The sequence below is a fragment of the Xiphophorus hellerii genome, chromosome 15 (assembly GCF_003331165.1).
Source record: "Xiphophorus hellerii strain 12219 chromosome 15, Xiphophorus_hellerii-4.1, whole genome shotgun sequence".
NCBI classification, from domain to species: domain Eukaryota; kingdom Metazoa; phylum Chordata; class Actinopteri; order Cyprinodontiformes; family Poeciliidae; genus Xiphophorus; species Xiphophorus hellerii.
This window is the reverse complement of record NC_045686.1, coordinates 18,422,639-18,437,024: the sequence shown is the minus strand read 5'-3', so window position 1 is coordinate 18,437,024 and position 14,386 is coordinate 18,422,639. Positions and strand designations below refer to the sequence as shown.

The following is a 14,386-nucleotide window of genomic DNA, read 5'->3' as shown; positions in this document are numbered from 1 at the left end:
GGTCCTGTCCACTGGGAGCGGATCAGAGGCACCGTGCCCAGCTGAGAGAGTTAGCAAGTTGAATTCTAACAGGGCTATGAGCTGCGGAGACATGACAAAAAGGAGCATGATGTTTAACTCCAGGAGGAAATGTAAGTTCTGGCCCAGACTGTCTGTGAGGTGGTGCATACTGGAAAAGCTTGTCTGTATATAAAAAAAGATTAACTCCTTGAACTTTTTCTCCCCGCTTGATAACCTCAACCGTTAATGTGATAGACTGACAAATGACATAATTGTGAAGTAGAAAGGACACATGGTTTCAGTTAATTTCTCAATTATCTGAAACTATAATCCACTGCAGCCTCTAAAAAAAGCCTGAAATGTGTGGCATGCATTTCTATTTACACTTTGTAGTCCCAAGTTTTGCTAAAATTATAGCGGACAGTATTTTGTGTTATGGCTCTGCTGACTTTGCACTAGGGCTGTAATGATTCCTCCAATGATTCGAGTACCTCGATTATTAAAATTCCTCGAGGAAAATTTATCTGCCTCGGAGCTTCTTTAAATTATGTTTTATTATTTATTATTATTACCGTGTTCCGGCCGGGTCGTTATTCGCTCTTACTTCCGCCTATCAGTTGCCGCTAAGTGCTAGCAGCATAATGTCAAATTTTCCAAGTTTTTGTTGTTTTTGGAAGGACCAATAAGATGCTTGGAGTAAGACAGCCTTTCTCCTCCTGAGACTGCATGTTTACCGTTTCAAAGTGAATGAAGGGAAAACGCTGCTGGTATATTTATACAAGAGAGAGAGGGAGAGAGAGATTTAGTAAATATTCTTTTACAACAGCCCTACTTCCCACATCTATAGACTGAAATGTATACTTATTGTTTATCGCTAAATATCTCAAGCTAAGTCCAGCTTGATGGAGAGCTATTCTCAAGTCTGACAGAATCTTAATTGGATTCAGATCAGGATTTTGACTGTACCGTTCTACTACATAACTATGCTACATTTCATTGTAGCTCTGACTGTATGTTTGTCCTGTTGAAAGGTTAAACTCTGCCCAATTTCAAGTCCACTGCAGCCTCCAACATGCTTCCTAGCAAGATTGCAATGCATTTAGCTCCACTCGCCTTCCCATCAGATTTAATTAAGCTTGTTTGCAACTACTTAGCTTGGACATCTTGGTTGTTTCTCTGAATGAAGTTATCCTCGCCTGGCCTGTTGGTTTAGGTGGATGGCAGATTTGAAGTTTTAAAACATGCTTCACTTTGCTTGAAGGACTGAACATTGATCCATGAGATCTTTAAAAAGCAGGGGTATTGTTTTGTCACCTAACCCAATCTCATCTCTAACCTGCCTGTTTTGTTCCTTGTAGATTATGATGATGTTTTTTTTTTTTTTTTTGCTTAGTGATGCTCTGAAGCTTTATCAGAAGAGCTGGTTTTATACTGAGAGTAAATCACATGTAGGCTGGCACACAACTGACTGCAATTTAAGGGGTAGTAGATTAAAAGAGGAATGAGAACAAAAACACACCACACTTTTCAGATTTTTTTTTTTTTTTTTTAAGAAGCACCACCATTAATCATTCACATTCCATTTCATATACATGCACAAATTTGTGTTCTCCAAATAAAATACATTACATTTTCTGGTTGTAAAACAAAAGGATGCATTAATTTTTAAGGGTATGAATTTTTTGCAACATGTCGTATTAGTCAGAATGGTCCCAAATGACTTACCTAGGAAGGAGACGCAGACTTTGCAGAAGGTGTTGAACTGGAACTTGTTGGCGGCCTCCAGCAGCGTCTTGGCGTTGGCCGAGTCGATAACCAGCGAACCCGTGTAGACGAACTCCAGCAGCAGCTCCAGCACATCAGCGCCGATGTTGCTCATGGTGAGCTCCAGCATCTCCCCGCTCTTTGTCTCACCTGACGACCTGGTCAACCAATCATGGCGGGGAGACAAGGCAAGTTTAGGGAAGTGTTCTTAGGAAACGCAACGAGGAGCAAACCAAAAAAAAACAAAAAAAACAGACAGAAAAAAGGAAGACAGGGATACAAAGACATGTATGCAACACACAACAGACAGCTAAAACAAGAGTTGGGAGGAAAATAAGAGAATCGTTACACAATAGTATAACACAAAGAGGAAAAGGGAAAAAAACAGAACTGTGGATGGTTTCTACTTTTCTATGGGGAGAGGGGAAGCAGATTTACAACTATAGCGCTGCATCTGAAACAAAATGTCTCCTCTGAATAAAGATTAGGCAAAAAAAATAATAATAATAACAAACAAATGAAAAACGTTATTGCTTTTGAAACAAAGCATGCATTTTATGGCTGGTTGCATGTATGCGAGGAGTTTATTGCAAAGCAAGCATACATGACAGGCTTAACGGAGAAAATGGAGAGACAAACATGTGACCATGTGAGGTATATATGCCGGTCAAAGCTTGTTGCAACTCGCTGTCCGTGGGCCTACTCTGCCGTGTTGGATATCAAAGCTTGCACATCCACTCCTACTGGGATGACGTAAGAGGTGCCAGGGAGTGCTTGGATGCACAAATTAAATAGAATACGATATCCCTTCGTAATGCAGGGCCCAATAGGACGCTTTCAGAACTGGGCCACGTTGTGACTTTACTCGGATCAAATGGCCAAGATTAGTTCTCGTGCAGGATCCCCTTGGGGAGGTATGAGAGCATTAAATAACACCTTACCACCCATGTTTAATGTCCCATGTGAAACAATAATCCACTCAAGGGCAAAATAAATGGAATCAAAGCACCGCAGACTGCATGCCCCCTCTACCATGTCTCGCTCCCTGCGGATACGGACATCAACAATATAAAAAGTAGCCTGCATTAAGATGGATGGAGGCAGTTTGCTCCTGCCAGTCATGCCGGCGCAATGATTATGTGTTGTCTGTCTCTGCGAGCGTGTGCATTCGGAGGTGTCTGTTTCCCTCTTATTTTGAAGGAATAAATTAGAAAGTGGCGACAGCATTTAGTGAGACGAAGACGGCCAAAACAAGAAAAAGGAAAAGGAAAAAAACAAAACAAAAAGAACCGACACGACACAGACGGAATGGTTGGAGTGAAGGCTAGAGATGGGAAGCAGAGGAGGGTTGATTGCGATTGATGACGAGGAAGCAAAAAGGAAAAGGGAGGCAGGGCGAGACGGTCCTTCCACAGGGAGCCAGCAGCCATCCTTCTGAGGGGAAAATTTAGGTGTGTTCCATGACTGTACCCTGGTCTTTTAAATAAGAGATGTCCCCGCCCACCCCGGATAAACACGCCATCACACCTCAACAGAGCCATTGTCCCCGCTGTAATAATCATCAGTAGCCTGTGGTGTATGAACTGAGGCGTTAGTCGTCATTTATGAGGCGCACTCGGGAAGTGAGAATGGAGAAGGTCATCCAAAATAAAAAACAAAAGACAACCGCGTTTGTCTCTGGATGGACATTGGCTGAAAAAACCAAAGTGGTTACAGTTTTTCCTCCTGCAAAGCAAAAAGCCACATAGCGTTATTGCCCTTTTTCCTCTCAAAGCCCTGCAGTGGGGGCAGGTAGCAAGACAGAAAAGAAAAAAAAGCGGGGGGAAAGGGGTGTATGTGTGTGTCAGGGTTAAAGTGATGGAGGGAGGTGGGAAGAAGAAAAGGTAGGAAGAGGAGAGGCGAGCTAAAAATAAAAGAAGAGCATGCTCATCATCTTGGTCAATTAGTGCAATGGGAACCGGCTCAAGTGGCAGTTTGTTTTGTCTAAGCACTTATGTTATGGAAATGACTTTTCCGGAGCTCTCCAAAAGAGGTGGATATTTATGCTGCGTTTGATTGCAGACGCGAATTTAAATATTGAAAGAGGGAGGCAGTGAGGACAGGAGAGACAGAGGGAGGATAGATAGGGCGAGCGGGGAGGAAGATTGCCACACTCAGGTAGAGAAATCAGTTTGTGAGGAACGCAGCACTTATTCAAGAAGGAAATTTTGTAGGAAAACCTGCAAGCCTGTCAACATTACAAACACACCCACGCACTTCCTTATTCATCTCAGAGCCTAAAAAAAGCCAGCTTACGAAGAGGGGAAATGCATCTAGTTGGCTCTAAACAGACCATTTTTCATGGGGTGAAACGTGCACTACAGAGATACAGTATGCTAAAATAGAGGATGCAAAGCAAAGACCGGCTGGACTAAAAATGGCTCGCATTTAATTTCTGTCACAACGTAAATCAGATATGAATTGTATTAATGGATATAACAAAAGGTTTATCAGTTTTTTTTTCTCCCCTTCCCCTTTATTAACGTTTTCCTGCACTGAGTTTATGGTATTGGATCTACAATCAGTTACTCCTAAACAGGCGCAGAAACAAACGGACCCTCTACAGGACAAAGAGGACAGGGTGACAGGTGGAGAGGTTAAAAGCTCCAACCATCCATCCAAGTGTGAACATTGAGTCATCAACACTGATGGGATGGGGGGAGTGATGTGGACATTGGATTGACAGACATGCCAAAAACTTTACTTGACCTGAAAAAGTTAACTTTGAGGACCGATTATCAGGAAGTACTATTTTGGCAAAAAAAAAGAAAATCACTTTTGGATATGATCTCAACTGAATGTTATTGAGGTGGATCTCCAATTTGATCATTTCCCTCACTCCTTTCTATTATTTTGATTCTGAGAAAAGCTTCAGTTGGTCCGGTGTAAGGATTACTGCCAGGAGGGTTTCATCATCTAACTGAGGCTTGTGAAATCATATTTCTGGGTAAAAGAAAAATAAATTATTCTAGCTCAATAGTCTCCATGATTGGTGCTACTTTCGAACAAAACTTTCAGAAAATGCTGACACAAAACCTCTGCAAGAGCTTGTTGAACTACATGTAACATTGAAGCCCTAGTAAAATTTTATGGGGCCTCCAATACATTGTTCTTAACATGATTCTTATTGATCAAAGTTGAAATAAAAAAAGCGTTTACTGTGCGTCATTTCTAAGGTTTTGTTCCACCACTTTGCCCTGTGGAAAACCTGGAGTATATGTGATGTAACAGAAGGCTAGTTTAATGTTTAAAAGTCAATAGGGTCATCATTTGGCTCCAGGTGGGCACATGCCTTTTTTAAATTAATTTCAGAAATTTTGGTTCAGAAACCAGCATGTTTATTTTGTATAATTGGGTCTTACCAAGCATATGATTTTGCTTATGCAAAGCACAAGCTCATCTTGGGACAGGCACTGGGTTACGTGGATACTGAGACAAATAAATGAAACAGGTGGTTTTACCCATTTATTTTATTTCTACTAACTAATTTTGCAGAGTCCAACTTATTGTACTGCAGAATACCAGATGGTGCATGTTCACAATTTTATAAGCAAATGTCTGTCTGTATTTAGAGTGTGCTGTTTTATACTGAATCTGCAACTTAATAAATAGCATTAAAATCGAACATTTTAAAAAAATGTATACATATCAAATCGGATGCTAGTGCTCGCTTGGCATCGGGTCTTTGCGTTTCCCCAAGCACAAACTCAAGTTCTGGTACTAGAAAATTGGTTGGCATTAAAACTTACTTTTTAATTAATTCTGCATTAAAGACTAGGATTAAGATCAGAACAACAAAGTTGTTTTCTCTTCTCTGCTCTGTTTAATTTGTTAATAAAATACAATCTACATGGTTTAAACAAGTTGCTGCAAGCTGCTAAAAGCTGTGGATGCAGCTGCTATTTTAGATCAAATCCAAATAAATAATTTCCAACTAAGTTGTTGAACACCATCTGCCTTTTAATGTCTTATTGGAACCAGGATTCGCATATGAACCTGTTGACATTAGGGCATCTTTTTGTAAGAATTTATTTTTCCTATTCAGAATGTTTATGTAGTAAACTGCATTTCTAGTAGAATGGCTTCATTCTTTACCATTAAGGTTTTACTTTTCATTATCTGTATCTTATGTTTAAAGTTTTAATTTTTCAGTGTTTTGTCCTGCAGTAATAATAGTGTTACCTTCCCAGCAGCTCTGCTCCTTTGGCCCTATGTGAGAGTTTTTACAATGCTTCTAAATTTATGCTGAAACATATGAAGCATGCGTGATGGTTGGGTTTCCAGTCTATATGTGTCCAGGAGCATATTTCTGTTTGTGGCATTTATGATTTTCAGAGAGTTGGTTTGGGTGCTGTGTGTGTTGTTTTTAATCTGTGAAATACTTGGCCTAGTTGTCAGTATGTTGTTAAAGTGTTACATAAATAAAATTTGATTGATTGATATACAGTATGTCTATCTCTCTCCCTGAACTTAATATAATCGACTTGTTAGAATTAAGTAATAAACTAATGATCACACAAATAAATTTACTGTACTGTGTGCTGTTAATGTATAATTAGGTTTGGTAATTTGGGAAACTGGACCCTTTAAATATTAGCCACAACAATGCAACAAAACAAAGTTGCGGTAGCACCGTTGTGAGCCTTTCCCCCCTGTAGCAGAGGGCTGAACAAAGCACATAGGATAGTAGTATTCACACAGGGCTGACACTGTAATGGGCATTAAAACAGCTCCCTGCACATCTCACGGTCATAACGCTGTCTGACTCACAAGCGTACAAAAACTCATGGGCCGACACAGACGGAAAAATGGTTGAGGAGGGGGCGGGGGCAAATGGCAGAAAAAGCACGTGTCGGGACCACTCAAAGATCTCGGAGCTTTTCACATTACTGTGGTGTGACAATGCAGTCGCCATAAATTAAACGCCTGCAAGCACACTTATTGGAAAATCCCAAGGGGTAAAAATGGAATTACCAGCGATGATCTGTCTCTGCGCTCTGTGTGTTGGCCCTTTTGACGGAAAGGTAATAGGTTTTTAGGAAGGGGTGAGGGCGCTAGTTTCTGTACATTTGGGAACGACATTACATCCTGCAGGTGCAGCATACGACGTCGAGTGCAAACTTAAGGGAACCTCCCCAAAAGGTAATTTGTTGTTTCAGATTTTCATTTTAAATCACATAAAAGCCCATAAACTATTTTCCCTGGGCTCTGATATCTCTTCTAAGCCACTGGATTGCTGTGTGTGTGGGTAGGCCACAAAAATAAATGTAGATGTGTTTTTCCTTATTTTGCAAAATAACACCTCTTCTGCTCTGACTAATGCTGCCCACCCAAATTTTGCATTAGTACATCTTTTTTGTGAACACATCCACACATAAAGACACCTGAGCACACCTGTTGTTTACCGTGAACACACACATCCAGTCCTAAGCAGATACAGTATGCTCTCGTAACGCCGGGGTGTTTTATGAGCTGACAGGGGTTCTGACCGGCAGTAAATGCCTTCTGAACAAGCTGGCTGAGGAGGGGTGGAGTGCAGAGTATATTAGAAGATGAAAGCACCTCTCTTCCTATTTCTAGTATTTGACCTCATAAAGATGTGGACAGTAGTGAGCCACATGGAGCATAAGCATATTTCAAGCCAGGCTCAAAAAGTGACCCAGGCGGCACATGGGAGGTCGTAACTCAGAGGCAGACGAGCTTATATCTCATATCTCTGTACAAAGTCTGTTTTTGTGCTGCCTTCCCATTTTCTTTATGCTAGTCCCAGCTAAATGTTTGCATAACATTGTTAGCTTCACCAGTCCTGACCAGTTACTGAGCAATCCAAACTTTTACCAAGCTATAAGAATCAATGTGCAATTACATAGTATTTCAACAACCTGTTGAAGAATCTGCAATTCACTTGTGCTGCGAGAGATTGAGAGAGAACAAGTGAGGAACAGGAAGGCTGAAATGAGAGCTCTCTCTCATGGAACAAATGATCAATTTGGATATGTTCGCAGCTTTTTTTGGAAATTTCAACAGTGAAATAAGGTTCTCCGTGATCTAGAAGACAAAAAGGGAGTCTGTGTTTTTAGTAATCCACTCTAATCACTACAATCATTTAAAATGTCAATTTCAAACGCTTTTGTCTGTTTTAAATTGAAAGTAAATTTATGGTTTAAACCAACATAAGAAAAAGAAAGAAGTTTCTGGACAAAAAAAATCTGACAAGTGGGTCTTCACAAATGCTACAAATTAGAAAACTGATCATGTAAAATCTAAAATGCCCTGAAATATTTGTGGCACTAATTCAAGATTTAGCAGTGAGAAGTCAAATGATGAAGCGCCAAATCAGACTAGTTTTACTAATATTTAACTAACTGGTGACAATTTTCTCTCCTGGAGAGTTTGATGAAACAAGGGGAACCAGACAATGAAAGATGCAGCAGGCATGAAGATGAGCGTGATACAATTCAGCCCTGCTCCTTTGGGAGCTTTTGCTGTGCTGAGACTCTGTCTTTGCACATAAATGATCTGGCTTCTTCCCAGATAAGAGTTGCGGCTGAGACGACGTGATGGACAGGCTCACAAGAAGGGTGGGGGTGAGGGGTGGGCGTCTATTTTATCAAAAATCACTTCGGGTGCCTAAGGAAACAGGTGCGCTAGAGTCAAGGTCAAAGCAAAACTGGCCATCTGTGTTTTATTCATGGCTTTAGCAGCTGTCATTGAGATGAGCAGTCCTCATAAGGACGTGCCTCTTCGGCTTTCTCCACCTCGGTTCTGGCTCTCGAGCCCTCCACCTTCACCCCGCTCCCCCTCCGTCCCTGTTCAGGAGGAACAAGTGTATCTGTGGCAAGCCAGGAGGCCGCCGCAGCTGATAAGCAGCACTCTGTCCTCTGATGAGCTCAACGTTGTGACACTGTGACTACGAGGCAAAGTGGGAGACTTCCCTTCGGCAATGCCGCTATCGCTAGAGCGTACATCTTTTGGTTTTCCTTTGTCCTCGCTAAGCACTTCCTTCCTAGCAAAAATAAAAAAATAAAAAAAATCATACTACATAAACATAAAAGTGGCAAACAAGTTTGGGTCCAATCAAGCCGAATGCACCTGCAGGGATCTGAAGTAAAGATGACGACATTAGGGATTTATGGTGTTACCTTGCTGGAAAACATGGAGAGTACAAAAATAAGGACACACAGTCATGCATGGGACTGACACGCAGGTACTTGTATTCACAAAACAGCCAGTGAAGACACAATGATATGGAGCACAAAAGGACAGAATACTTGGGGAATACTTGAATTGAACTCATTTGAATACGTCGGTGAAAGGTGGGGAGAACCTGTGAAAGCCGTGTTTCTGTTTTGTTCTTTGTTAATGCTTCCGAAATTCCTTTCCTAAACTCACTAACCCAGATGTATTAGCATATGAAAAGGCTGGTAATCAAAGAAAAACTCAGAGAATTAGCAACAAACAAAATACTGAAGCTCTGGTGACAGGAAAAAAATAAATAAATAAAAAAAATCCCTCTGCCTGCAGAGGACAGTGTGGCTTTGGCAAATTACCACCTAATGTGTGCAATGCATAATTCTTTTGTTATGGCCCTTTGGTGAGTTTCAAAAAAAAAAAAAAAAAGAAAGAAAAAAACATCCCCAGTCATGGAACATTTTTACTGCTCATTAAAATGGAAATGTGGTTAAAATCGCCCTACATGGGGAGGAAAAGGTAATGACGAATGTTGACCTTTTTCTCCGGTTTGGGATACATTCATTTGAGTGGGTGGAGGAAGGAATGGCTGCTGGCCCTGTGCTAGGAACCAAAGTCTTCACACACCTGCAAGAGAGAGAGGGGAAGGGAAAAAAAGCAACACAAATGCGCCCTATGAAAAGAACAGGCTGGATCAAGAGCTGGTGGGAGAGCGGAAGAGGGGGGAAGGAAGGCGGGAGGGGAGCGAAGGCAAACCTTTTCACCAGGTCCTTGAAATACAAGCTGCAGGAAGCTAGAACATTTTGGTGGACTTCAAACTCTTTGCCTTCAACAATAATTTTCAGGTCTGTAAACTCTTTTGTTCTGCGCTGTTGGTTCAACTCCTTCAACATCTCTGTAGAAGAAGAAAAAGAAACAAACAGTGCCATAGTGAGGTTGAGAATTTCACCGTTTTTTTCATACATACAGGCATACACAAAGATAAGTGCATGGACAGCATGGCAAGAAAACAAAGGTGCAGACTGCAGAACACGTTTATGACCAGGCTTAGCTTATTCGTGTAGCAGAAAAGTCATAGGTACAGATTGGGTCAAGCATTTCTGCAAATATGAACGGAAAGAAGGAAGCATAGAGATGTGCATGTTAAAAAATAAATCATATATTAAACTGTTTAAAGTGGAAAGAAATTACTCAGAAAAGGCTAGTGTTTGGTAGAACAATAAATGTAAAGAAAAGCTACAGTGTGTCACAAAACTCTTCAGACTGCTTACACTTTATCGCATCTTATCAGATTACAACCACAAACCCTCTGCATATTTTATTGTGATTTTATGTCAGACGACATGGTAGCTCACATTCGTGAAGTAAAAGGACATTTTTGTTCTGTGGGGATCATTTGAGTTCAGATCCCTATACTCCAACAATCTTAAATTAAATCTAGAGCAACCACTTGCCTCAATAATCTCAACAGGACGATTAGTCGTGCACGCCACAAACCTGGCCGTTATGTCATAAGTCAGGGTGGCAAGAGGAAATCTGTCGTTGGAAGTCATAAGAAGTCCTGTCTGCAGTCTGCCACAAAGCATGTGGTCAGGTGAGAATACAATTCAGGCTTTTATAGTCTGTATTCAATACGCCATGTAGGAAAACAATGACTGAAAACCAAGATTTCAGTCTTTACATAGGAAGTGCAAAGTTGGAAGAGACGGATCTTAAAGTCTTGCAGCTGCAATTGCAGCAAAAGGTGGGTCTATAAAGTGTTGACTCTTGCAGGATGAATAGAAATGCTTGCCAAACTTCCTGATTTTCCGTTCCAAAACTAAATACAAAAAAAATTCCTTCCACTTCACAACCATGCACCCCGTCATATCAGTCTCTCATATAAAATCCCCCAAAAATACACTGCAGTTTGCGGTTGTACCTTGACAAAATATAAAAAAGTTCAAGCAGTATGAACACTTTTGAAAGACACTGTACATCAGTATTCAAAGAGACAGTTTTTTTTATAATCAGCGAGATTGTTAAACTTATAAGAAACAAACAGCAAAGAGCAAAGGATCTTGGTCACGCACCTAATATCAAGATTAGAGAGGATCTAAAATATCAGAGGACTGAAAACAGAGACACTGTCAATGCATTATTCAGAATGAAATCAAAATCTTTGGCCTCTCACTTAAGCCGTACTCAGCACAGAGCTGACCTTCACATGTTATCCGCTAATCCCACCATCCTCTCCTCTCACGCTTTCAATGGAAAAACACCCATCCACGCACACACTTATCCTCCTCTGGAAATAAAAAATAAATAAATAAAGTTGTGGGGGGGGGGAGAAACAAGGACAGCACATTCTGAGAGAACATGCTTGGAGCCAGAAGCAATGTGCAGCCATGGCACACAGGGAAATGTGGCGAAGCAGCGCCATGCTAAGCCTGGCCTTACTGTAGCGTTGGGTCGGGGGCGCTTGTTTGTCTGCATCTTAATGAGGCACCATGAGGGGATGCTGAGAGTGAAAATCAGCGGGAGACTGGCAACTTATCCTACAGCTCTGGGAGGGAGATCCGACGCCGACGCTTTGTTAATCTCCTATTGAGACTGCCACTAAAAACAGAGCTCTGAGAGACTTCGATTGCTAAATACAGATGAACGGGGATGTGGAACATCGTGATTATGGAAGGAGGCGCCTTCCAGACGAATGCTGCGGCATTAGCAAGAGCGGTTCACTGAGGCTACAGACTGTGAGGCACAGTCAGCAGAGCCTGCGTGGAAAAAAGGCACACCATCCAGGAGAGAGCGATCAGACCCATGTGAGATAAGGAATAATTCAGATTTTTTTTAAAAATGGCAAATCCTTTCCCCAAAGCTAAAGTGCGTACTACCTTCACAGAACTAGCTTAAATGTGGCAATCTGAACAATAGCAACCTCAGCTGCATAACTGCTATGGTGAGTCAGCTGTCAATAATGTCAAGGTGATGTTTATGAACAAATGCGTGATTTAAACAAGCTCGAAAACGCCAGAAATTGACCAATGTGATTGTGCCGATGACAAAACGGATTTCTTGTTGTCATCATCCTGACAGAGGTCTGTGTTCATCCCAGACTGAAAGCTAGGATTTAATTAACCTGGAATGACACTCACCTTTCTGTTCGAATAGAAAATCTGCTCATTTAGCTCCCTCTATTCTCCCCGCCTGACACGCAGAGCTCAGCTATGAATTATTTCAGCGGCTGAAATTATACAGCATAAAGACACATGACAAATAAGGTGTGATTCAGATACGAGCTTTGAACAGGGGGAAAAGAAAAAAGCAAAACAAAAAAACCCGCCTCTTTTCCACAGTTATTGCATCAAGGAATGACTGACCTAAAAGAAAATGACCCGGTTATTAAACATGCTGAATACTAATTGAGGCAGAGAATAATGAGTGCTGCTGTTTTTGACAGTACATCTCCTGTACTCTGATTGGTTGCACAGCTACATGGTTCATGTAAGCCATAGACATCCGCACAAAAACACAAAAGGCTGCCTTGTCTTTCATCAGTCTCTCTCTCCCTCTCTCTACTTTCCACTTGCCACTGTCAGTTCGCCAGATTTCTGATTACTTTGTGGACATGGACTCTGAATAATGAAAGCACGGTAGTTCGGAGTCTGCATTAGAGGATTTCCAGGCAGCGCTATGGCTCTCACCTCTAATCAGCCACACCGCATACCACAAGTTCACCCCAAGAAAAGGGAAAGTAAGCGGGAGAGATGGAGAACTCCACTTGTCAACAGACAATGGGCACCTCCCTTGGAGCAGCGCGCACACACACCTGAAAGCGTGATGGAAAAGCTAATTATGGCTTCATGGGGGTGCATTAGCAGAGCACCCCCAGAACAACTCGTCGCCACCGCCGACCATGAAACTGCACACGGCATCCCTATTTTTGGAGATGGGCACACAGAAGTGTGGAGAAGGAAAGCCATGCTCAATGGAACCAAGGCAGCGTTGAAACATCTCAATACTCTCCGGAGAAAATCTTTGAGAACTGTAAAGCTCTGCAAGACTCAGTCACACCAGATGGATAAAATAGTAGTACGATTCCAAGTGAGCAAGCTCCCTCATAGGGGCATTATGTGCTACAGTGCAATTCTTGAGGGTGACACACAATGCAAACACTGATGCCATGTCGTAGCACATTCCCCCCGAGGACCTCACGGTAACACCACCACCCTGCGCTATCTTTTCATGATTGGCCGACACGCCGCAGTGGGGGCATGAACGCTGCACCAACTCTGCTGTTCAGCCTAGTAACTCTACTCAAACATGTCTGTGCTCTGCGGCCAATGGGTTCTTCAGGTGGGATCTCAAGTAGCCTATCAGCTTGCACTCGGCCTCCCGACCAAACGGCGCCGTAAGTCAGTTACCAAACAGCTGATTGGCGGCAGCGAGAGCACGACTCGGCACGCGATTGGTTGCCGAACTGGGAGCCATTTTGGGGTTCAGCACTGAATTTGCACGCACATCTGCAGTGCCACCATTTTGTGTTACACAAAACCCCACCATTCACAAAGCGGTGCCTTAAATTCTCAATTTTTATTATTTTTTAAAAACTGTGTATGAATTTAGGCAACTCTCTGCGTAGAAGGTAAAGAACTAAATGAGATAAATCTGCTACTAGGTTTCTGTTATGCAGTTTTGGGAACGTAAACTATTTCTATTCCATGTTTTTACCTTTTAAAAAAAATAAAAAGCAAAAAAGTATTAAATCTAGATTGAAATGTGGCCTTTCATACATATATTTAGTTAATTTCTATTAGGTTTTTCCACTATTTCGACTCAATATTTTTTTCCAAAGTAATACAATTAATTTTTAAAATTAAATAAATATGCTTTATATTATTTCTAAAAATATTTTTTTGAACATTTTATTTAAAAAAAAAAAAACAATTTTAAACAAAATATTACTTTGACAAGAAAAACAGAAATTCTCTTCCTTTTGTACATTTATTGTTTTAGGAGAATTATCAGTTACACCAAACATTTTATTTCACCAGAGAAATATGAGGAAAAACATCCATTTAAAACAGTTCAACTTCCCTAGTTGCCCTTGTTGTCGTACTTTTCAAATGAGATCCTGCCTTTTAATAAGTAAACACATAATTACCTCTATTGGCTTATCCAGAAGGACAACATTCAACGTTTAGCTTCTTAAACGGATGCTGATGTGTTCATTCTGACCTTTTACTTCTCTTTTAAAAACTTTAAGCAATCAATGAGCAGAACTCGCAGCTTAATTACGCAGAACAAACCAGCCTCCCTGATCAATAAGTCAATGTACAATTGTACCATAAAGGCTGTCTTTAGACTATTAAAAAGGTATGTACTTTTGTTGTTTCGAAAATCAACAAAA

At 41.2% G+C, this 14,386-nt stretch overlaps 1 protein-coding gene across 3 annotated transcripts in view; it reads right to left on the bottom strand.

Annotated features, from left to right (window-relative positions):
* Positions 1–14,386, bottom strand: part of klhl29 (kelch like family member 29) — a 287,833-nt gene that overhangs the window by 118,568 nt on the left and 154,879 nt on the right. For all 3 annotated transcript variants that reach the window (XM_032584680.1, XM_032584681.1, XM_032584683.1), the window contains 2 exons: positions 9,751–9,889; positions 1,726–1,922 (listed from right to left, as the gene is read on the bottom strand). In XM_032584680.1, the coding sequence (XP_032440571.1) occupies positions 1,726–1,922; positions 9,751–9,889 (336 nt within the window). The remainder of the gene's footprint in view (positions 1–1,725; positions 1,923–9,750; positions 9,890–14,386) is intronic.